Source organism: Lissotriton vulgaris, chromosome 5, assembly GCF_964263255.1.
Source record: "Lissotriton vulgaris chromosome 5, aLisVul1.2, whole genome shotgun sequence".
Lineage (NCBI taxonomy): Eukaryota > Metazoa > Chordata > Amphibia > Caudata > Salamandridae > Lissotriton > Lissotriton vulgaris.
In genome coordinates, this window is record NC_141693.1 from 1,642,996,771 (window position 1) to 1,643,023,188 (window position 26,418).

Here is a 26,418-nt window from a genome sequence, read left to right on the forward strand (position 1 = left end):
AGAACCTATAGCCACCGGGAATGTCGGTGGCGATATCTGAGCCAGAGCTGGGGTGTGTTCAAGTTTCCATGAAGGCGATGTCAGGAGGGACGGAATTGAGGAGATCCCAGATTTCTGTGGCATGTTTTGGAAGGAGCGCACGTTGAGGAGGATGCAGCTGTGCCGGTCAGGTCCACTGTTGGTCAGTTGGGCAGTGGGAGGAGCTGGCGTGCGGAGGTGGGACAGCGTGAGGCTGTAGTTAAGGCAGGAGGAGGGTCCTTGGGTGTCCTTCGGTGATGCAAGGTGGCAGGCCGTGTGGTGTCCGAGTCGTGGGTGAGGAGGGTGCTGGTGTTTTTTTGATGGAAGGACTGAGGACCAGGGTCCATGGCGCTGGGCCCGTTCCAGGCGCAAATGGGCTCAGATGGGCTTGCCTTTGGCCCACCTGCGGCACGGCCATGCAGGAGCCTCCCTTAAGTAGTGTGCTGGGGGCTGGACATCTGGGAGGTGGGAAATGCGGCGAGCGGGAAAGTGGCCCTGGGGGATCGCAGGGGCAAGCACGGCAAAGGCACAAGAGGAAAAAGAGGGAAAAAAGCAAGAGGGGAAAGACAGGTGAAAGGGGCAGAAAGAAAAATCCAGACAAAGCCAGAGTGGAAACAGAAAAAGAGCTAGAGGGCAGTACAGCAGCAGAACAGTAACACTTTACCTCTAGATCACCAGGGATGAGGAACAAAATCAGTAAAGGCAGAAGAAACCAAAGGGAAAGGCAGAAAGAAAGAGACAGAGTGCAGTCCAGCAGCAGAGCAGTGATGCTCTACGACTGGACCATGTGGGATGAAGTGCAGGCGGGTGCCTGTGGGTGGAGGAGGGCCTCCAACCACTGAACCGAGGGCCAGAGGATCAGCAGCAGCAGCTGGGAGCAAGGGGGCAGCAACTACCAGGCACAGCAGTGCAGGGAAGGGAGCAGCCCACTGAAGGTCAGTGGCTTGCACCTTCACCGCGCAGCGGCCGCCATTAAGTAGTTGGCGGGGGAGCTGGGAGGCGGGAAAAAAGGGGAGCGGGAAAGTGGCACTGGAGGGGGGGCAAGCGTGGCAAGGGCACATGAGGAAAAGAAGAAACAAAGTAAGAGGTGCAAGACCAGTGAAAGGGACCGACAGAAAAAGGCAGAAAATACAGAATGAAAACAGAAAAAGAGCTAGAGGGCAGTCCAGCAGCACAGCAATAATGCTGTACCACTAGACAACCAGGGATAAGTTGCAGGCGGGTGCCTGCGGGTGGAGAAGGGCCTCGAACCACTGACCGGAGGGTCAGAGGATCAGCAGCAGGGAGCTAGGGGGCAGCAGCTTCCAGGCAAGGGAGAGGTCTGCTGAAGGCCAGCGTAGAACGCCAGCTCCTCTTGAACCACATCTATGGCAGGCCGCCAAACGTCAGGCATATATTTTACTTAGTTTGATAAGATTAAGATAAGTTTGGTGGACATAAATAAAATGTATTAATTTAAACCTGGCATTTCTAGATGTACCCTTAAAGCGCGCATGCAGCGCTCCAGTCCGAGTCAGTCATTTTGTCCCTGAGATCCTTGCTTCATGTGGTCCTAGCCACCAGGTCCCTTCTTGGTCTGTTAGTCTTTAGGGCTCTATACATGAGCATGTCTAACTTCTTCTATTCTAAGCTGTCCGTAGAAGAGATGCAGGGAACTCTGTCCAAACGTCCCTGGTTGTCTCAGCTAATTTTTCATACTGCAAGTATTGACTCTCTCATACATTAACGTTTCTCTTACCTCCCTAAATGAGCTGAAATTCTTTCCGGGTATATGTCGCCCAATAATCTGCATCTCTCAACCCGTCTGTCATAGTGTAATGGAAAAGTTGTTAGCAGATAGGTGACTAATAGCTATTGCAAGCCAGGTCTGATGTCAGCTGTCCTATATTAGAGAACACATTGAAACTGGAGAATGTCTTAGGTTTCATAAAGACATTGTATAATTGTTGTGAGAGATTCACTGTTGAAACTGGAGAGTTTTCAGTACAATGAAAAGGGTCAGCTGTTCCAAAAACTAGCATTGACAACAGACATGTGCAAGTGCTGGCGTGGAAGGTTTTTTCGAAACTTTAACAGTGAAAGCTTTGGGGTTTTCACTGACACCATGAACACTAAGACCAACTAGGACAAAGTTGCCATCTCTTAAAAGTAATCTCACAGTACTACAAGACCAAATGATCCAATAAGGCACGGTGGAAGGAGACACCTTAAGAACGGACAGAGGCAGAATAACTGAAGGGGGCTGACTAGCAAGATGAATGTAAAGTAGTAGGTACAAAGGAAATGCTTGTGGAATAGCAGTTCATAAGCACTCATTTCCAGTTGTGGAGATGTCTAATGGTTAGATGAAATGGAGCAGTGCCTTCCTTTTTAAAGCAGAGATGACAGATCAGAGAGTGTTCGCCTTATCTGTGGGGCCTGAATATCCACAAAGTGGTACAGGAAAATGGCCACTGGTTAATTACAGACACAAATTGTGGCAAACCTTTTATATTTAAACAGACTAATGACTGAAATGGAAAGAAAGACTATGAATTAGGAACAGTGAGAACTTGGTAGATTTGCTTTTTTATTTACAAAAAGCATAATGAATCGTTGCTATATAGATTTGGGCACACTAGTCTATGGTAGTATTAGGACATGGTGATATATATGTATATTTTGCAAAATTACAACCCAAAATATTATTCATGTAACAACTCATGTGTCCCATAGCGTGTTTACAAAGTTTCATTATGCTTGCATTTCTAGTTCTATACTAGTTTCAGTAACCTTCCATAAAATAGTTCCGATGGGAATATCAGATCCATCTATGTTTGGCAACAAATCCTGAACTTAATTCGAACTCAAATGTGCTTGAAAATAATTTTCCTGAAATTATTTATTGGAAAGGTTGCTCTGAGAAACAGCTTAAAGAATATTTAATCATGAGCAAGAATATAGCTGAAACCGTAAGCAGTCTTTTGTGTCCTCAAAACCTTAAATTGGAAGAAACTATTGGTTCTGAAAAAAATGGAAAGAGAAACGAACAACTATAGAGAGGAACATCAAATATCTCAAAATTAAATATCTTAAGATGTCCATCTTCAAAGGACTACATCAGCAAACTTGGGACACAAATATTATTAGAAACACACTCCCTTGGTCAGCAGAACAGTTGATGTTCTGTCTATAACATAAGTATTACATGAAAAGGAAAACACATGGAAATGATTGCCCAGACAACTGAGATAGTAAATTGACAACGGCATATCACATTTTGTAGAGCTCGCAATGGAGAGATGATGGCCCATCCCAAGGCTGTTACTAAAGTGTGCATTATCTCGAATTCCACCCTATTCATTTCTGAGAAACATTACAATACCAGCAGTGAAGACTATTTGCCTTCATCGATGCTTCAACTTAGCCTCAGGTCGTTATTTCTAATAATCTAGCATCGAAGCACTAGCTGAAGAGTCTAAAGCTGTTATGTACAATAACATTTCAATGACTGGACCAAACAAGAAAAACACACAAGATGATGGACGGAATGTTGCACAATGGCAAAACATTTAACCCCAGTCACAGATCTGGGTTTAATCCATCGTATTTTGCTCACCAAGCCACCCCAGTTCAGACATGGCCATATGCAAATCAGTCTTGACCCTGCGCCTCATTTGAACAGTCCAGCCCGAACTGCCAAGCCATGTCATCCCTGGACCGGAATCAAGCATCCTAGGACCGGTTTCTGGTTATCAGCCGTCTTCAGTCAGGATAGTTTGACTCCAGTGGCTTAGTGAGCACGGGACCAACGTCTGGGCATACCCTTCCCACATAGGGTGAACAGCAAAACACACAAAATGATGGACGGAATGTTGCACAATGGCAAAACATTCACCCCCACTCACAGATCTGGTTTTAATCCATCATTATTTTGCTTACCAAGTCACCCCAGTTCAGACATAGCCATATGCAAATCAGTCTTGACCCTGTGCCTCATGGGAACTGTCCAGCCCGAACTGCCAAGCCATGTCTTCCCTGGACCGGAATCAAGCATCCTAGGACCGGTTTCTGGCTATTGGCCGTCTTCAGCCAAGATAGCTTGACTCCAGTGGCCTAGTGAGCACGGGACCCACGTCTGGGCATACCCTTCCCACATAGGGTGAACAGCAAAACACGCAAGATGATGGACAGAATGTTGTGCAATGGCAAAACATTCACCCCTAGTCACAGATCTGGATTTAATCCATTGTTATTTTGCTCACCAAGCCACCCCAGTTCAGACATGGCCATATACAAATCAGTCTTGACCCTGTGCCTCATGGGAACAGTCCAGCCCGAACTGCCAAGCATGTCTTCCCTGGACCGGAATCAAGCATCGTAGGACCAGTTTCTGGCTATCAGCCGTCTTCAGCCAGGATATCTTGATTCCAGTGGCTTAGTGATCACGGGACCCACGTCTGGGCATACCCTTCCCACATAGGGTGAACAGCAAAACACACAAGATGATGGACGGAATGTTGCACAATGGCAAAACATTCACCCCCTGTCACAGATCTGGGTTTAATCCATTGTTATTTTGCTCACCAAGCCACCCCATTTCAGACATGGCCATATGCAAATCAGCCTTGAACCTGTGCCTCATGGGAACAGTCCAGCCCAAACTGCCAAGCCATGTCTTCTCTGGACCGGAATCAAGCATCCTAGGACCGGTTTATGGCTATCAGCCTTCTTCAGCCAGGATAGCTTGACTCCAGTGGCTTAGTGAGCATGGGACCGACGTCTGGGCATACCCTCCCCACATAGGGTGAACAGCAAAACACACAAGATGATGGATGGAATGTTGCACAATGGCAAAACATTCACCCCCAGCCACAGATCTGGGTTTAATCCATGGTTATTTTGCTCACCATGCCACCCCAGTTCAGACATGGCCATATGCAAATCAGGCTTGACCCTTTGCCTCATGGGAACAGTCCAGCCCGAACTGCCAAGCCATGTCTTCCCTGGACCGGAATCAAGCATCCTAGGACTGGTTTCTGGCTATCAGCCGTCTTCAGCCAGGATAGCTTGACTCCAGTGGCTTAGTGAGCACGGGACCCACGTCTGGCCATACCCTTCCCACATAGGGTGAACAGCAGAACACACAAGATGATGGACGGAATGTTGCACAATGGCAAAACATTCACCCCCAGTCACAGATCTGATTTTAATCCATCGTTATTTTGCTCACCAAGCTACCCCAGTATAGACATAGCCATATGCAAATCAGTCTTGACCCTGTGCCACATGGGAACAGTCCAGCCCGAACTGCCAAGCCATGTCTTCCCTGGACCGGAATTAAGCATTCTAGGACCGGTTTCTAGCTATCAGCCGTCTTCAGCCAGGATAGTTTGACTCCAGTTGCTTATTGAGCACGTGACCCACGTCTGGGCATACCCTTCCCACATAGGGTGAACAGCAAAACACACAAGTTGATGGATGGAATGTTGCACAATGACAAAACATTCACCCCCAGCCACAGATCTGGGTTTAATCCATTGTTATTTTGCTCACCATGCCACCCCAGTTCAGACATGGCCATATGCAAATCAGTCTTGACCCTGTGCCTCATGGGAACAGTCCAGCCCGAACTGCCAAGCCATGTCTTCCCTGGACCGGAATCAAGCATCCTAGGACCGGTTTCTAGCTATCAGCCGTCTTCAGCCAGGATAGCTTGACTCCAGTGGCTTAGTGAGCACGTGACCCACATCTGGGCATACCCTTCCCACATAGGGTGAACAGCAGAACACACAAGATGATGGACGGAATGTTGCACAATGGCACAACATTCACCCCCAGTCACAGATCAGAGTTTAATCCATCGTTATTTTGCTCACCATGCCACCCCAGTTCAGACATGGCCATATGCAAATCAGCCTTCAACTTTGGAAAACCAAGAGACAAGGAGTAGCTGGCAACACCCTGAAGAGAGGAGTAGTTGCCAACGTCTCGGGGGGTGTGGGGGTAGCTGCCAAAACACTGAAGTGTGGAGTCTCTGCCAACACCCTGAAGAGAGAAGTAGCTGTACACATCTCGAGGGGAGGAGTAGCTGCCAAAACACTGAAGAGAGTAGCAGCTGCAAACACATTGAAGAGGGGAGTAGCTGCCAATAACCTGAAATGAGGAGTAGCTGCCAATACCATGACGAGGGGAGTAGCTGCCAGCACACTGAATAAAGGATTAGCTGCCAACACCCTGAAGAGAGGAGTAGTTGTCAACACCTTGAAGAGAAGAGAGTAGTAGTTGCTGACATCACGAGGGGAGGAGTAGCTGTCAACACCCAGAAGAGAGGAATAGTTGCCAACATCTTGAGGGGAGAAGTAGCTGCCAACACCCTAACACCCTGAAGAGAGGAAAAGCTGCGAACACCTTGAAGAGAGGAGCAGTTGCCAAAACCTTGAAGAGAGGAATAGCTGCTAATACCCTAAAGAGAGAGGTACCTGGGGAGAGCAGTAGCTGCCAACACCCTAAAGAGAGGAGTAGCTGCCAACACCTCTTGAAGAGATGAGTAGCTGCCAGGACCTTGAATCGAGGAGTAGCTGCCAACAACACGAAGAGTGTGGTAGCTGCCAACACCTTGAAGAGAGGAGTAGCTGCCAACACCTTGAAGAGAGGAATAGCTGCCAACACCCTGAAGAGAGGAGTAGCTGCCAACACCTTGGGGGAGGAGTAGCTCCCAACACCCTGAAGAGAGGAGTAGTTGCTAACACCTTGAAGAGAGGAGTAGCTGCTAACAACCCGAAGAGAGGAGTAGCTGTCAACACCCTGAAGAGAGAAGTAGCTGCCAACACCTTGAAGAGAGGAGTAGCTGCCAACACCCTGAAGAGAGGAGTAGCTGCCAACACCCTGAAGAGAGGACTAGCTGCCAATACCTTGAAGAGAGGAGTAGTTGGCAACAGCTTGAAGAGAGGAGTACCCTGAAGAGAGGAGTAGCTGCCAACACCCTAAAGAGAGGAGAAACTGCCAATACTTTATGGAGAGGAGTAGCTGCCAACATCTTGCAGAGAGGAATAGCTGCCAACACCCCGAAGAGAGGAATAGCTGCCAACACCTTGAAGAGAGGAGTAGCTGCTAACACCTTGAAGAGAGGAGTAGCTGCCAACACATGAAGAGAGGAGTAGCTGCCAACACCTTGAAGAGATGGGTAGCTGCCAACACCCTGACGAGAGGAGTAGCTGCCTACACCTGAAAGAGAGGAGTAGCTGCCAACACCTTGAAGAGAGGAGTAGCTGCCAACACCTTGAAGAGAAGAGTAGCTGCCAATACCTTGAAGAGTGCTGTAGAAAACGTTACAGAACAGCCTCCATCTTGTATCACTGAGGATAGTTTTAGATCTGAAACTGTACAAAAACTACAATTAGTGCTGCAGGAGAGAACACAGATTATTACAAATGTCCCTATCCCAAAGGCTAAATTATATCTTTTGCATAATAGTGTTGGCGGTGGACAAGAGGTATAGGCAATTGATCTGGCTCTTTATCTGGAACACTGCTGCTCCCATATTTAAGATGCCAAAACATGTTAATTAATCTAGGCTTTTCTGTTCGGCCTTGCCTGAATGTTCATGCTGTGGTACTGGGCGGGGTTAGAGGGAGGTGGGAAGGAGGCATTGGAGCAGCGGGGAGGGAGGGCGGGAAATGAGCAGGGGGAACTGCGGGAAAAGAGAGTTAAGGCACAACACGAGTCTGAAAAAGAAGAGAGTTAGTGGTACAAGGGTTTCTGAAGAAGAAGAGAGTTAGAGGCACCAGGGAATCTGAAAAAGCAGAGAGTTAAGGCATGGAGGAATCTGAAAAAGGAAAGTTGGAGGCACATGGCAATCTGAAAACGAAGATCCTTAGAGGCACGAGGGAATCTGAAAAAGAAGAGAGTTAATGCACAAGGGGAATCTGAAAAAACGAGAGTTAGAGGCACCAGGTGATCTGGAGAAGAGAGGTGTTGGAAGCGGATGAAGGAATCAGAGGCAAGGCACGGTGAGGAAGGAGGAAGGAGTGATGATCTGCTTGGTGTGAGCATCAGGGGTGAGCTGGCCTGGGGACATGCTTAATAGGGTCGCACTGCGGCCTTCATTAAGTAGGTTACCCAGGTGTAGGTTTCTGGGTGGGGGCAGAGTGAGGTGGGAAGTAGGCGAGGGAGCAGCTGGGAGGGTGGACAATCAAGTCAAGTAGGTTAACCGGGTGGGGTGCAGAGCGCTTGGCGTCATCAGCGGAAGGTGGGAAGCAGGCTAGGAAACAGCTTAAATGAGACGGGGGATCTGTGGAAAAAGAGAGTTAGGGCAAAAGGGGACTCTCACAAACGAAGAACGTTAAAGGCAAAAAGGGAATCTGAAGGCAAAGAGAGTTAGAGGCAAGCAAAGCAAATATGAAAATGAAAAGAGTATTAGAGGCACAAGGGAAACTGGAGAAAGAGTGTCAGACGTCGGTGAGGTAATTAGAAGCAGGACGAGATGAGGAAGGAGCGAGTGATGATCGTGTTAGTGCGAGCAGCAGGGAAGCGTTGGCCGAGGGACCTGTTCAATGGGGTTGCGCTGCGGCCTCCATTATGTACGTTACCAGGGTGGGGAGCAGAGCGCTAGGTGGAGTCAGAGTGAGGTGGGAAGCAGGCAAAGGAGCAGCTGGGAGTGAGGGCAGGAAAGAGCAGGAGGATCTGTGGAATAAGAGAGCTAAGGAACGCCCACCTTGCCTTTACTGCCGCCGCCAACCGCCAATGTCAGCTACCTTCCAGTTGGGACCAAGTCTAGCGGTCCCAGGCCTACTCGCTGCCGCTGATGTCATCCTCTTGCGCCCGGAGATGCCACAAAAGCCTTGGCGGGCTCCTGCAACGCGGGATGCCCGCCTTACGTTTACTGCAGCCGCCTGGGTCAGCTGCCTTCCAGGGGGGGCAGGACTAGCGGTCCCATCCCTACTCGCGGCAGCTGCAGCCAACGTCATCCTCTTGCGCCCAGAGGTGCCACAAAAGCCTTCGCAGGCTCCCGCAGTGCTGGACATGCGCAGGCGTGTCTTGGCCGCACCCGGTCCATGCCCAGACCAAGGGCGGGGCCATCTGCGCCCGTCCAAGCCCAAAAGAGGCCGGGCTGTGCCCACTCACGTGCTTTTTCCATCTGCCAATTTCATTTAACCATCAGTCAATCGGGGAGAGATGCTGTAGGTCGCTGAGGAACTCCACTCAAGTAAGTTCCTGATTACACTTTAGTTATACTCGTCGGCCGCCGGCCTATAGTGAGGGGTTGACTTAACTCCCTTAAATATCCAAATGGAAGCAATTGGGTGAAAAAGAAGGGTACACCGAGGTCTCTTCAAAACTCCACACTGGACAGTTTTCTGACACGTGCTGCTAGAGCCCTGGATAAAGAAATTTTAGGGGTTGAGCGTTGACTGTCTATGCAGGGAGGTCTGCCTGCTGCCCTGATTATAGATCCAATTCTGAATGGAAAATCTGGCGAAATAGAAAAGGAAAAACTGGCTAGTTTAATGTCAGAGGATGTTCATGTAATTTCTGCAGACCATTTATCTCCACCAATCTCAACCTCGCCTACGTTAAGAAACCACCAGTTAAGAGGAAAACGAAAACGAAAACCCAGGAACTTCCATCAAGAATTAGTATCAGAGCTAAAAACATAGCAAAGGTTCTGTCGTATGAAGGGAACATGGTCAACCAAATTAGAACTTTGTCAGGATCTAACCCCATGTCGTCTGTCTGCCAAACCCTAACTGAACAAGACACTGAGACATTAATCATGCATCTTGACAATTTATTTGCAAAAAATCTTGCACCAATCTTGGCAAGGATAGATATTGTAGATAGAAATGTGGGTGCTATTGAAAATAACCTAAACACTCTGTTAGGTAGGTCTGGATCCATTGTATGTAGAAGCTCTGATTCTCCGGGTATGGAGGGTGGTCCTGAACCTGGTAGACAGTCTAATGTGGTAAATGGGCATTGTTGCAACATTTCTCAAACTCCTCAGGCAAATACTACCAGGGTAAAAGCAAAAGCCTACTTGGAGTGTACATCCCAAGGCAAGTATATGAGACAAGCAAAGCATCAAACAGGGGGAGTAAATTGTGGAAGCTGTTCTAAAACACCTACGGTTACATGTAGTGCCAATGACTTTGTATGTAATGGTCAGCGAAATGTGGTACCGTATGAGGCAGCAACCCTGTCCCCACCCCAACCTGATAGGAAATTGGATCTTCCTCCAGAATGCTGCCCTTATGGCACGATTTTAACAAATGTCCCCCCACTACAGAGAAATATAGAAGAAACTACGATCCACCTGAAAAATAAGGTATACCATTGGCTTTCTCTCAATTCTGATTTCAATAATACCTATTATGATGATATTTTATTTATTTGTGAGAAAACTGAGCTGGATTGGTCCTCTGTGTAAGTCTATCTGTGGTGATTGTGTAGTAATAAATTGAAGGTCACCTGCCCTTGCTGGAACATTGATAAATGGTTGGAAAGGAAATCAAGGGAGAGAACTTAAGCAAAGGATTAGCACTATGCCCTGGTTTTTTTACAGGCACCTTAAAGCTAATGGAAAGATTAGTAGTACAAACACAAAAGCGCTTTCCTTCCCGCAGATATCTAGGGACTATTTCCCCATTGAAACTAGGCATAGATTCCAGGCACTTTCGGGCTGGATTATCCAGATTGACTAAGGTCAAGTTGTAGACGTGGGCTGCCACCAACTGAAGTGGATATTGCTACTAGCCCAAGTAGGGTTTTAAACATAAGCAACAAGAGTAATAAAGAGAATGGGAACCTAGTCATACCTAAGGGAGAGTGTGCACTTTATGGTGGATGTGTAGGAAAAAAACCTACGGAAGGACTGCAGATGCATGTAAGAGTTTTGAGAACCAGAACCTAAATATAATCTCGTGGAATACTACGGGGTTAAAATCAAAACAAATTGATCCACAATGGGGCAGTTTTGTGGACAGTAGTCACATTTGTCTTCTGCAAGAGACTTGGGCAACCAAGCAGTATTACAGTGTGGGGTACACCACTTTTAGTATTGAAGCTAGACACTCGATAGCTGGCAGACCTGCGGGAGGATTGTTAATTTGGGTTAAGACTACATTGTGCTGTAACATTAAGCGGCTACACATTGAATCACAGGAAATTCTAGGCCTGGATATTATTTCAGCTAAAGGGAATGTGAGGTTAAATAATCTTTATAATCTGTTTGGTAGCCCCCACAAGGACTCCTATACTGTATTAAAACTTACTGAATTCCTCGACAGTTCTTGCAAAGGGTATTCACTTATTGTAACTGGTGATTTTAATATAACCCATGAACCGATTGAATACATTCCAGATCTGGTACTGGAAGAAGAGCACGCCCTAGATATTAAAAAGCTTGAAATACCAGCACTGAAAAGAATCACTAAGGTTGGTCAGCAAGTACTGTCCTTTGCACTTATCAACAGGGTTTGTGCCTGTAATGTGCAGACTTCCACAGATGTAGAGGTTAAAACCACTGTCAAAAGGGGCAGTATTAAGACAAGAATTGACGTCATCATGGTAGATCTTGATTTATCATCCAAAATTTATGATATGACTGTCCTGGATAGAGAAGATAGTGATCACAACGCACTATTTTTGGAGTTATCAGGCATTATCTTACCTCAACACCAAACAAGCCTAGTAGCAGCACCAGGTATTACTTCCAACAATAAAAGGAGAATTAAATGGCCACAGATAATCTCTGATGAGTTACTCTTATCAACTAGCTATAAAAAAGTTGTTGAGGCCCTAGAGGTATTTGGAAACCAGGACCCAAATGAAGATACTATTTTGTCCACTTTTTTTTTACGTATCCTCCAATATAAAGGCTATTATTAGCAGATAGAGTAACACTAAAATATCCACTGTTAAAGTAGCTCCATGGTACAATAAAGAGTGCAAACAAAGCCTCCTTAAATCTGTTCTCCATTCAGCAGCTCACACCCTTGTTATCCACCCTCTGCTGGCTTCCCATTGAGGCTGCCTGTATCACAAGACTGCCTGTATCACCCACAAAGCCTTGCACTCCTCCTCTCCTAGCTACCTGGTGAATAAACTGAAACTCTCTGGAGGCTCTAGACCATCACGTAATGCGGAAAATCCACTGCTTAAACCTCCCACTTTCAACAAGGAAAGATCGATGGCCCAATCCTTTTCAGGCAACGCGGTGAGAATCTGGAACTCACTTCCGCTGCAGCTCCGGACCACCACCTCCTCCCAGGCCTTCAAATCTGACCTCAAAGTTCTCCTCCTTCAAAGACACTTCCAAATATAATTCTCGACCTTCCATTATAGGAAATTCTATTCCAGTGTGTTCTTGTGGTTTGAGTGGTGTTGAGTGGTCTGCCATTTATTGAAGTATTATCCTTCTACCTGTGTCTGGTACTCTTTTGTAACATGCACATGTCACTTTTCTCTTGTAACACACTGTTTGCTACCTCCCTCATTTTGTTTGCTTTAGATACTTGCACAAGTGCCACCATTGCCTCCGTAATGTTTGTTCTTGTGTTTGAGTGTCTGCCATTCATTGAAGTATTATCCCTCTAGCTGTGTTTGGTACTCTTTGTAACCTGCACACGTCACTTTTCTCTTGTAACACACAGTTTGCTACCTCCTACATTTTGTTTGCTTTAGATACTTGCACAAGTGCCACCATTGCCTACGTAACGTTTGTTTTTGTGTTTGAGTGTCGGCCATTTATTACAGTATTATACCTCAACTTGTACTTTGTACGCCTTTGTAACTTGCAGACATGTCACTTTTTTTCCTTCTGTAATGCACCGTTTGCTACCTCTTGTATTTTGTTTGCTCACAATTGTCCCTTTTACCTCATGTAACTTAACGTTTGCTTTTGTAATTTGTTCACTTGTATTTTCTACTCATGTATCATTAACGTTCCTATTGTGATGCGCTATGACACCTTCGGGTAAAGTCCGCTCTATATAAAAATGCATAAAATAAATAAATAAAATAAGTAAATGAAAGAAGAGCCAATAAGAGAATTCAGGGTGAGGCCAAAAGGGCATGGGAGGATGAAAATTGGCGCAATCTGGTGGAGGCGTCAAGAAAGAAGGACTCCCAGACATTTTGGCACTTACAATCGAAAGGCATGAAACAGCCCGCTAACTAAACAGATTTTGATATACAACCCAAAGTGTAGGTAGAGCACTTTCAGAGCCTGTTCTCAGGGGGGAGTGCACCTGTTGATACAGTAGCATCTAATAGGGATCCCCTTACAGTGCAACGTGTGGAAGAAGTTTGTTATTCATTAGAAGAAACGATTAATGTGATTTCTTCTTTACAGTCAGGGAAGGTGCTAGGGCTTGATAGTTTTCCTGGGGATCTGTACGTTCCAGAACCTAGTATATGGGGCCTTTTACCCCTTTTCAGTATATCCAGCTATTACACATGGTGGGGATATCCCTGACTGATGGAAGGGCACAGAAATTCTGTTTAGCCATACAGCAGTTAATGTTGTTGCACCGAGGATATAGAGCTGCATAACTAAATACTTATGTGGTCCCAAAGGTGGGACTTATTGGCTATGCCAATGCTTGTTTTAATCAGAACAGAACAAGAGGGGGGGCAGCAGCAATCAATGTATGGGTGAACACAGCGTATCCTTTAAGTAACTAAATATGTGCACAGTCATTGTATGTTAACAACGCGTGTGTATAGGGCCTAAAGAAATGAACAGGTATTGTATGTTAACTGCGCGTGTCTTTAGGCACAAAAAAAAACATGTCCCACATGCGAAATACAAAGCAACTCCGCGCCTGCCCCAAAAATAATTCTGACAACCCCGTCCCTCTTCACAGGTGCTATTTTTACGGCCCTGTATATATCTCCATACCGAAGCACCTTAAAAATACAAGCCCTTTCGTGGATACAATGTTTAAAGGAGAAAAGCTTTAAAAACAGTACTAAGCGTCCCGGCACACACATCCCTAAATTAAGCTCCTTGTACGTAGTAATAATACGTCCCTAATTTGACTACGACCCAACTGATTGGCCTAATACACCGCAAATTCGGCATAAAACTGGTAAACAAAATCAAATTACGGAGAAATAACTAGTGTTTACCACTAGCTTAAGGTTGTTATAAAAAGTACTTTAAGTTGTGTGGAAAGATATGGGATATTGTAAGGAAGCGTTTGACGAACAAATAACAAACGATAGAAATAAATGGTAGGAAAAGAGTAGTGGGGGAGATGTGTTGTGGGTGCCTGCTGTTTATTTGGCTTCGCTGGTCTGGTCCCTGTGAAGCTTTGTGATAACGACTTGTTAAATTACGTTAGTAGGAGCGCCCAAGGTCGTGATCACATTTGTGGAGAGTGTTAAGTGTCCTGGCAGACCCCGCCCTAATTTAGGCTTTTTGCTTGTGTTCATATTACGGACCAAATTTAAGTAAAACTGAACAGTTTTGCACAGTGCATTACAAAATAGGTACAAAACTGTTTTTAAAAAATTTAATTACTGGGGAGTAGGCAGTATTTAACACCGGCTTATTATGATACCCCAGCATGTGATAAGATGTAAGGCCCCTGAACGCAATAATTACGGCCCTGGTAGAAGCTTTCGGTTGGATTGAAAGCAATGTAAAAGGGTGGCGGGAATGGGAACAAACAAAATAGAGAGTGATATTGGGAGACATCTACGCAGCCTCTGCTCTGTTAGCGAGTTGTCAAGTGAGAAGTATATATCTCCATGCCTAAGCATCTTGAAAATAAAACCCCTCTTCTGCCTACAATGTTTAAAGGAGAAAAGCTTTAAAACAGTGCTAAGCATCCTGGCACACACCACCCTAAATTAAGCTCCTTATACGTAGTAATATTATGTCCCTAATTTGACTACAGTCCAAAAAATTGGCCTAATACACCGCAAAATCGGATTACGGAGAAATAGGCAGTGTTTACCACTAGCATAATAAAATGCCACAGCACGTGATAACATGTAAGGCCCCTAAACGCAAAAAAAAATACGGCCCTGATACACAATTTCTTTGGGAACTACATAATATTGTGAGGCAAGCAGGCAGGAGAGCAGAACAAGAGGGGGTGGGCAGCAGCACTATGTGTGTGTGTGTGAACACAGCGTGTCCTTTAGTTAACTAAATATGTGCACAGGCATTGTATGCTAACAGCGTGTGTAAAGGGCCAAAAAAAATGCACAGGCACTGTATGTCCACAGCGCGTGTGTATAGGGCTGAAGAAAAGTGCACAGGATTTGCATGTTAACAGCATGTGTGTTTAGACCCAAAATAAAATATGTCCCGGACGCGAAATACAAAGCGACTGCATTTACGCCCCTGATACAATATTTCTCTGGGAACTTCATAATAATGTGAGGCAAGCGGGGGGCAGCCAGCAACACTATGTGTGTGGGTAAACACAGCATGTTTTTTTAGTTAACTTAATATGTGCACAGTCATTATATGTTAACAGTGCGTGTCTATCGGGCCCAAAAAAATGCACACACATTGTCTATTAACAGCGTGTGTGTTTAGGGACAAAAACATGCCCCACACGCGATATAGAAAGTGACTCCGGGACTACCTCGAAAATAATTCTGACAACCCTGTCCCTAAATGCAGGCGATAACATTACGACCCAGTATACATCCCCATGCCGAAGCACCTTAAAAATACACGGCCTTTCATGGGTACAATGTTTAAAAGAGAAAAGCCTAAAAACAGTGCGAGGAAAGAGTAAATAAGGCTCGGCGGAAACGCAAGAGCTCAGCCCAGAGGAAGCCAAACCAGGAAGTAATAAATGGGACAACAATAAAAGCCGCAGCCGCGTAAGTGAAAGGTAACACAAAACAGATGTCAGCCTGCGCGCCTCTGCGTGACACAAAACAGATGTCAGCCTGCGCGCCGCTGCTGGCTCCTGAGAGCAAAACACTCTGGGAGTGAACTTTTCCTAAAAGCTGGGACATCCACACGCCTTTGGTCAATTGCGTGCTGCAGCCAGATGCAATGGCCAATGGCGTGTGAGCACCACATGCAAGAGATTCCAAGAGGTCGATTTCCTATGCAGCGCATGCGCGCTGCCCTAGGCTCGACCTTAAAAGGGCGACAAGGGAGACCCGGGTAATTATAGGCCCATCAGCCTATAGATGTATCTCAAAAAATATTTAGTAAAATGATTCTAACCCACATCCAAGGTTGGATGGAGGACTTATTGTATATTTTCTCATCTGCAGGCTTCTTTTAAACCCTTTACGAGTACCCTAGATTAGGTTTTTTGGTTTTTATTATTAATTTGGAAGGAGGTAAATATTTTGAAGGGCCACTTGTATGTCATTTTCATCTATTTGAAAATGGCGTTAGATACTTTAGATCGCTATAAATTATGGGTTGCCTTAAGTGAACTTGGTCCCCTGGGGGGGCTGCTTCAACTTCTGGTCCAGTTGCATCCTGGATACTATGCTTAAGTTAGAGGTAACATAGATGGTAATCTAACAAAAAATATCCCGGTTTTAAAAGGGGAACGCCAAGGATGTGTCTTGGCGCCTACCTTGTTCACTTTATATATGAACGGGATCATCAAAGATCTCCACGATTGTGGTGGCGATCCACCCAAACTAGCGTGCAAACAAATTCCCTGTCTTTTATTTGCAGATGGCACACTGCTTATTTCTAAAACCCCTATGGGGATTCAGAAAGTACTTACTAAATTTGCAACTACGTGCAAAGAAAGGGGTCTAGAAATAAACTGCGCAAAGACCAAGTTCATGGTCTTTAACCCGTATAAATCCACAAAGAATAAACTAAGGAAAAGTAATCAGAAGTTAGACCAGGTCAAGGTATTTGATTTCCTGGGAGTTCGAGTCAGCGAAAATGTGTCCTGGTCTCCCCAAATACAGAAGAGTGTACTTTCTCTGCAACACGTAGACTATACTATAATTAAGAAAGCTAATAGTTCTTCCTTTGATTCCATTTCCCCAATTTTAGAAATATATCGGGCAAAGGGAAAGGGCGCAGCTCTATATGGGGCAGAACTGTGGGGGCTGGAACAATTGAACCAATTGGAAATATCAGAAAATAAATGTATACGAGCTGCTCTAAACTTACCAAGAAATATGCCATTAATACCCCTCCGCCTAGACCTTGGCCTAAGATCTATTGCCCATTTCGCTGCCCTGAAGGCGCTTATGTTCTGGCTTAGACTCTGGACCAGAAAGACGCAGATTCCCATCAAGGAGCCAACGGAGGAGCTTCTTGCTTACCATAATCAGACTGGGCGTCTGGTATGGTTTAAAAAAGAAAAGGGTTGGCTCTATAAACTTGGACTGGGTGTTATGTGTAAAGACCCGAAATCTATTATAAAAAGATGGGGTACATTTTAAAAAGGAGATTTTGGGCGTAGACTGACTCCTCATGTATTGAAGTTAGGATCAATGGTTCCTTAACAACTTGTTTTTTAGATTTTAAAATCTGTTTTAAGTTTGAATTATATATGGATGAAATTGAACCCCCTCAAACATGTGCACTTTATATATAGTTTAGGTCCGGGGCTCTTCCATTAAATGCGCTGAAAGGTAATTGGACGAATGCATCTGTAACCTCTCTATGCCCCCTATGCAATACTAGCCCTGAAACACTAGAGCACTTTATATTTTTCTGCCAATTGTATGCAGCATTGAGGAAAACCTGGATTGTTCCAGCATATCGCGTGCTTTCCTTTTCACGCCCCAAAGAAGATCTGCGTGTTTTTAAATCAGATACAACTGGGTCACTTGTCTTTACACTGTCTAGATACCTGCTATATGCACCGTGGAGAAGATCTCATTTTGGAAAGAGCACGTGTCATGAAAATGGAGCATTTATTGGGGAAGGAACAACTTAAGTCCCATTGATGACTAGAAACAAAAAAAAACCTTTAGGGGGGCCCTTGACTAAAAATTACTGTATGGTGCTATTCCATCTCCTCCATTTTCTTTCTATTTTATAAAATTATACACAGGGTGTAATGAAATAACAGATTGTTTATGATATTTTATTGTTATTTTTAATAGAGCATTGAACATTGAATTTGGTCCTTTTTTAACTATGTTTTAAGTTGAAATTGATCTATATATATATTCACTTAAAAAACCATAGGTTTCAGGCCTTATATAGTTAGGAATTAGCATTTAAAAAACCATTGAAATTGCTCCTATATAGTTAGTTGTACTAACTATATTTCGCGCACCTGCAATCCACTGCTGATGATGTCACATATTACATCATTCATGACATGGTCAGTGACATCACTGATGACATCACTGATGACATCTCAGATGACATCACTGATGACATCTCAAGTGTTAAAAGCACAAGGGGAATCTGAAAAACGAGAGTTAAAGGCAAAAGGGGAATCTAAAAATGAAGAGAGCTGGAGTCATAAGAGAATCTGAAGAAGACTTAAGCTACGGTGACTCTGAAAAAGCCAGAGGAGAAACTGAAAAAGAAAAGAGTTAGAGGCACAAGGGAATCTGGAGAGGAGGGGTGCCGGAGGTGTATGAGGCATTCAGAGACGTGGTGAGGGAGGAGAGAGTTTATTATTTCTTGCCGTAGATTTGGTAAAGAGTGAGACCATGAGTTTAGAATCTAGATGTTCAATCCAAACATCAAGGAATTCTAGTTTGTTATGACTTGTGGGCTGTGAACCTCAGGTTGGAATGTACCACATTTATCCACAAAATTAATTTGTCCATCAAATCCTGGTCACCCCTCCAGATGAAATAAATGTTGTCTATGAAGCATGACCAGTGGCACACATTTTTGCTAAAAGGGGCCAGTACGTTGTAGATATTAAGCTTTTCAATATGGCCCATATAAAGGCATGCCACACTGGGGGCACATGCAGCTCCCATGCTGACCCCCTTCGCCTGCTGGTAACACTCCCCCTCGAAATCAAAACAGTTCTCACTGAGAACAATGCTGAGACATTGAGAATGAAGTGAGCATTAGTGCAATTATCCTCAGCTTCAAGGTACTGTTCGATTACTTGAAGAGCTTTAGATTGGGGATGTTTGTATAAAGGGACTCCAGGTCCATAGCCACTAACATATTTCCCTGTCATGGTCATATGGGAGGCCCTCAATTTTCGATATAAAGTGGCCTGTGTCCTTTACATAAGATGGTAGTTTCTTCACTATCGGTTGTAAAAAAGGATCCACATTTTTGGATTTAAATTCCTTTGCCTTGCCTTTTACTATACAGACCCCGGAGCGTTGAGATTTCTCTGTCGTGCATCCTTTTCATCTAGGACTCGCCTGCCCGAACACATCATCTGGCGGATCCTGTTTTCTGCCCCATTTACGAGTTTCACCATTTCCTTCTTGGTAAAAATCCTAGTCTATTTGTTAAATACCAGCCAACTGTATTCAAGATATCAGTTTGCTCCATTGAGCTTAATACTTTCATGTTTTCTTCACCTCTATAGGTAACCACCAATTCATTCAGTCATTTTTTCATATTTTGGTATCTGAAAACCAGGTATCTATATAGTTTATGTGCTCGATTTCTACTTGGGGTTACTATTAGGTTTCCATATTGAACTTCTATACACATTGTTCCCACTAATTTTAGGTCGTTCTATTTAACAAAGAATCTTTTTTGCCCTGGACACTGAGCCTTTCTTCTGCTGATTAAATGAGCATGTGGTTTATCAATAATTCTTTGGGTCACCATTTATTTTATATATATTATTATATTGTGTGTATATCATGTATAATCTGTATTCTTGACATGAAAAACTGTTTGTCTGCATTAGGTACATCCCAAACTCCCTTTTTTTTACGTAAATTCCCGCCCTGAGGAAGGTGAGCCCTCCATACAGGTCGTACACCGAAACGCGCGTCGGCAACACATGTGAAAATACATGTGGACCATATGATATTTATCATCTCATCTGTTCTTCTCTATTCTTTAACTTTGTATATCAATTGGACGATATTTTGTATAAAGAAAGAAAGATTTTTATGCATAACAACAGTTTGATGTATATAATAACCCCTCATGACAAGTATGGTCCCCTGTATCAAACACTACCTTTACCGCTGCTATTATGAATGGACCTCTGATTTTCAGGACGAATGAGAATGGCTGTTTATGAGTCTGTGGATATGAGTGTGTGAAGGAATGGGATGGTGGGATGTTACTTTTTTGAACGTTTGGATTAATTATGTATAAAGATGTATTACTTGATTATTAATACATTTTGATATGCTTTTGAATTTATGACCCTGTGCATGTTTCTGTAGATAGGCCAGTTTACTGGGACTGTTACTTGTTAGCACCTGTTTGATCCACACAGGTAGAGACTTCTTGTGGTATTTATTTGTCTGAAAGGATATGTCCTTAGAGGTAAGCTCTGAATAGTTGAGACCAGGTTTTTTCATAGCTGGATGTCTCATATTTCAAAAAATAAGAAAGGATGCCTAAATTGGCTTGCACACGGTTTGAGAAGAACCTGAAAGTATTTCTGGTTCTATAATGGCTCTAATAAAAAGTTGATTTTGAGTAAAGATTGTGAGCACCCAAAGATTGGCAAAAATAGACTATTAAATGAAACACCAAAACCTACAGCTTGGACCCTCGAAATCCAGATGGCGCTTGATGGGTCAGATCGACCTCTGCCACTGTGTTGCAAATGGAGCAAGTACAATAGTACAGGTCATGAATATGATCTTCTGTCAGGTTCCATTTTTTCAGTCAATGTCGACAATTAGTAGAAGTTTCCAAAACCTTTATTTATCTTTAAAGGATTAGTATGGTTTTGTCATCTTTATTCCAGTTAACCCAGATACAGAAATATCGAATAAAAGATTGATTAGTGACAGCATAAATGAAATTGGATGTTCCCTAAAGTAGATTTGTCACTAAACAAGCTAAAGGGCCTAACCTACCCTAATTCAGGAACCTATGAAGAGTTCTTTCTAGAAAACAGCAAGATTTTCAGATCATTGATAAAATCTTGAGCTTCCCATAAAGACTCATTCAGAAAACTCAGCCGCGTTCTCCACAGCTGCAGTAGGAACCATTAAAATATCAATGATAGAGGAATGATCGTTGCAGTAGCATTGATCAAGAAGAATTAGAACGTTGGAAGGTAAGGTCACTGTCAGCAGTAGCTTCCAGCAACAAGGAGCAAAGAAAAATAGACACTCTCTAGGAGATAATGGGGTCTCAGTAATGACAAGGGTTCTCCTCAAGTCTCTAATAACTCTCTCTAACAAGGAGCACTCAAATATAGTATACAATCACACAATAACGAAAATTAGTAGGTGTATGATGCTCTCATTCAATAGAAACTGCTCATGCGATGGTGTCGTCAACATCCATTGCTTCTCCTCCCGATTCCCATGGTAAACATTAATGCCGGTACATAGTTAAACAAGTGTTGCGAATATTGAAATATGGTGGAAAGTTCTCATGAGAACCTTCTTACCTAAACTGTTAGCTGCGTTCAATATCCCATTGTGATTGCAAAGTGCTAGTCAAATACAAGAGAAAAAAAATCTATTGACAATGTCCTGGTTAAGCATGCATAAAATATATATAAATGATTATTCATTCTAACAGTCTATACATTATGAATCCTCAGTAAAGTTCATTGTTAAAACAAGATGATCTAATATGGTGTGATGAAGAAAAAGAACATAATCTTGAAGTCAGCACATTCTTTAGCAGGATCCTGGCATTAGACAAAACTTCTAAATAAATGTCTATTTTGCTGTGAGCAAGAGTCAGAAGAAAATATGGCTTGGGCCTAGGTACAGGAGCACATTCAGAATGATAGCCTACTATTTTTTGTTTTCTTCACGTTATTTTCCTACACGTTTAAACCAAGCACAGTTTCCCTTCATTTCTGCAAAGGTTTAAAGCCATTCTAAGGTGCAATTCTAAAACGGTGTGCAAATAGAAATTTGCTTTTTATTTTTTTTTTATTTCTTACAAGATCAATATTGCAAAAACTGAGGCTCCTGAAGCCCTATCAACAAATCCTTTATCATGTTTAAGCTCGGTATTTCTGTCTGGTAGTTGAGTCTAGTGACTTGGTCGACTAGTGCACTCAATCATAATCACAGTTTTAAATCATGTTTTCGTCCTCTGGGATCATTGAAATGAGGACTATTGAGCTGGGTAATGATAAACGCCCCTTATCTGTAAGTAGTGCCAAGAGACCCCATGGCGGTAGGAAGTAAACGTGCATCTACAAAAACACCTGTTGCGTTATTCTGTGCCAAAGGATGGGTTTTCTTTTCTTCAGCCTCGGTTTTTAAATAGGTTGATGATATCAATTCTTTTTGAAAGATTATGGAATGACATCTAGATGGTTGTGTTCAGTTACAGAACATCAGCATACAGTTATGTGTAATTTAGTACAGTGAACTCTCTTTTGAGGGACCGGTGCTTACGTTGAATGATAGTTTCCTGTAGCCTCAGAAGCGCATAGTACAACACAAAACCTAGGAGTGGGTTTTGTTCTATTGGGGTGGGCTAGGAGACTCCTCATATTCTCCCTTGTGGACTGAAGATATGCTCATATGTGTGTAACTCCACTTTAATGAATACTCCTTACAATGTTTTTTCACTTCAACTTCTGTTGAGTGGTGTTTTCTAAAACTCTTGAGCTTTGAAGTAGATGCTCATTGCTGAGGTATTACCTGAGGGCAGTATTTAAATCTCTTGTGTAGCTTCAGATATGTCTACATGATAGTGTTGTTGGAATGTGATATCTGTTTACGTTATTGTTCATAATCCTAAGTAGTTAGGAACAGTGAACAGTACCTTTTCTAACTTTTACCGATTACGTTTTTTCTTTCATGACCCTTGCCATTGATCTGATCTCTCTTTCTTTGCAGGACCACAGCCCTGCTCCTTTCTGTCAGTCACCTGGTTCTAGTGACCCGGAATGCCTGCCACCTGAGTGGAGGAATGGACTGGATCGACCAATCGCTGTCGGCTGCTGAGGAGCACATGGCGATCCTTCGAGAAGCTGCCCTGGCCTCAGAGCCAGAGAGAACACTCCCCGGAGCAGACAACTTCCTACAAGAGCAGTCTACCATCTAAGCATGGTGCAAAGCACAATCATCACTTCAGCATGACCGATAAAGAGGACAGTTTGTTCAGAAGGAAAAGTTCTGATGTGTCATTGGTGTAGAACTTTTTCTGACAAAAACCAATGATAGAGTGTTTGGAAGTGCCATTGTACTATAAAGCCTCAGATTGCTAAGTGTTTATGAATGAGTTCTGCAATGGTGAGTTTTGTGAACAGGGCTCACTATGGGCTGATAGCTGCATGAAGGAAAACGTTTCATGTAGACACACTTTTGTCTAGATTCTACTTTTACTGCAGATATGATCTTCTTCTTTGCACATTGAGCTATTTAAAGCATTTTATTTTCATTTGACAGATTAATCTTCCCACATTTTCCTTGAAAATATCTTGATATCAATTTGCTTCACATTCAAATATGATCTGTGTGGTCAGTACTGCTGAATCAGATACAGGTTAATAGAGCTCATAGTCTGCTCATGGTCATAGTACGAAGGAATTGTCATAGTCTTCAGGTTTCACTCAGAACACTTGGTCCATACTTTTATATTTCACATGGACCACTTAATAACAAATCCATATGCTTATTTGGGAGATATTTTTTTTATCATTTTGTGGCACCAACTTGGCCCCAATGGAAGGGACATAGTAATGGTAATACATTTGGGGTAATCAGGATGCCAGACAATTCTTATCCATCTTAATACATCGATTTATTATCGAATTATTACATGGTAATTCAATGAATAGTTACCTCTGGCATAATGCTGGTTGGATAACAAAAAGTAAAACCATGCAGAATTTACATACAGTGAGCTTGTTACCTCAGCATGCTCCGTCCTAGTCACTATCCATTAATCGAATTACTATTTAACTTCATTGCTGTTAAATTTAGAATTGTATACCATATGAGTGGCATAGAATGAGGGCAGCTAAGACACATAGGACCTGATTTAGATCTCGGTGGATGGGTTACTCTGTCTCACTTGTGACGGATATCACATCCACCGAAATATAAATACTTTTATATGATATTAGCTTATATTTTGACCGACGGGGATATCTGTCACTGATGTGGCAGAGAAACTCATCCGCTGAGCTCTAAATCAGGCCCATAGTCTGTTTTCCATCCACCCACTATTCCTTTTTGAACAGTACAAAGAAACGTTGAATTGTTGCGTCATATTGCTTGCCACTGTTCTCACATCGAGGTATGCGTTTGAAATTCAAAATCCCTTGTTAATATCTATAATGTACTTCCTGCACCATTTCGGTAGCACTAATTCTTTTTTCTGTACACTTCCGGATATGTGATCACCAGTACCAGTAATTCTTCAAACGAGGCTCCCTTTCCCTATAGAGCTCCCTATGCTTCTCAGCATCTCATTGGCACACTCTACAGAATTTTGTGGTAGCAAAAATGAGAGTAGTGTAGGTTAGACATCTTCTTGGAGATGATGCCGGTCACAGGTCCATCCACGCAGAAGATGAGTAAATTCCTACCAAGACATAGTTACCTACCTGTAACTGAGAGACATAAGGTCAGTGTCAATATGATTAGAAATGAAGCACAGCTTATTGCAGAACTATGTTTTATGATGCTGGAAGGGGCTTCTCTCCATTTCATATATCATGCATCGTACATATTAAAGAGCCTCTTTACTTGCATTTCACCTTCATCTAGTTTCATTCCAGACATTATATTCTGGATGTTGTTTATGCCTTTTCTTGATGGGAAAATATAGAGAGCCCAATGGAGTCATGTGTTGGATTAGATGTCAAGTAATTGTTTAGGCCTGGCCTATTGACATCTTTAACTGTCTTGCCAGCAATAAAATAAATCATTAGTAAAAAGTACTAACATATATACATATAAAGCAGGACATCCATGCCTTGTTCATCGGTCTTTGACATTTTGAATCCGCCCATCACAGCAAGCATCAAGAGCAATGGGTCAGTCCACTTCAGCTATCGGTAATTTTGCACTGTCAGTGAAAGGATTTTAGCCAATCACATCTGCCTAAAAAGAATGTATTTCCATGCGAGGGCTTGTGGGTCAATAGTATACTATTCAAATACTTTTTTACTTTTATTTTTAATCTTCTTTTGTTTTTTGCAATCATCCCTTTTGTTTCAAACCATGTATTTAGGTTACACTAATGCAAAGCCAGTAGTGCATTTTTTGCACCAATGAGACTCGTATGTTCCTGTGATATGCATTAAAACTAAAAAGCACCCGTATCATTCTATAAAAAAAATTGGATTTTTTTAATTCAAATTTGTTTTTGCAAGTAAATGGCTGACATCTCTAGGTAGCAAGTTTTTTTTTACAACCAAAGCTTACCATAAAAAATATAACCAGCTTGCAGGGCCAGACCTCTTGGGTTTGTCAATGCTTGTTTGTTTATCCACGAAATATGAAACTATTGTGCTTACATTTTGATTCTGCAAAACAGCATGCTCACAACACCTTTTACTTTGGTGAGAAACGCTGGTACCTGAAGATGAGCCCTGGGATTTAAGAAGCTAAAGTACTGCACCTCCTGAGCATATCATATTTTGTGAGTTGATTGGTTGATTGTTTGTGGATTCAGTATAAGATTTCAAGACGTGAAGAGTTTGTATTTTGAGACTGAATATCACTGCAACAAATCCTTTATTATCTGTACAATGTTATTATTTTATTTGGCATTGAGTATCTTTGTGTTTTTAGAATTTAACTAGGTAAATTGTAAATTTATAAACTATGGGTACTGAAGATACCAGGCTGTTCTATCAGTATTCTGTAATGACATTGATTGAGAAAACTTTGAATCCTTATCATTTATAAAGCTCTATAAGCACACTTTACCTATTAGTGTTATAAATATTTCATTTGTATATATATTTTCCAACTCTATGAAGGATTATTTTTAAGAATACTTCAAAACATCTGTAGGCAGTTTTAAATAAATTATTAAATGTTCTGAAAACCCATGTGGATGAATTTGACTTTCAGTGCTGTCGCTGCTGGAGTTACTTTGCTATCTGGGTATTAAGGGTGCCCATGATATCTGAATATATGCCCTTCTGAGAAGTGTGTAGAAAATGTCAGGGGTAATGCAGAGCCTCCAATAATGCAGAAGGAACATTTCTGAAATGCGGACAAAGATAGTAAAAGCCTCTCAAATATGCAAACCGCAGCACAGTTAGATATCAAATGCTTTTATATGTCATCAGCCGCGGCCGGCAGTGGGAGTACCTGCAGGGCGGTGATGTGGGTAGGGGCAGGGTGGGAGGTAGTAATGTATGGATTACGGAGTTTTACAGTTAAGTAAACATT

The 26,418-nt window shown here is 43.0% G+C and overlaps 1 protein-coding gene across 2 annotated transcripts in view; it reads left to right on the forward strand.

Moving 5' to 3' along the window:
• The window catches only part of TMEM98 (transmembrane protein 98), a 342,838-nt gene extending 316,770 nt beyond the window's left edge, over positions 1-26,068 (forward strand). For both annotated transcript variants that reach the window (XM_086923789.1, XM_086923788.1), the window contains exon 8: positions 22,903-26,068. In XM_086923789.1, coding sequence (XP_086779915.1) covers positions 22,903-23,110 — 208 coding nt within the window. In that variant the 3' untranslated portion in view covers positions 23,111-26,068. The remainder of the gene's footprint in view (positions 1-22,902) is intronic.
• The last annotated feature ends 350 nt before the right edge of the window (positions 26,069-26,418 follow it).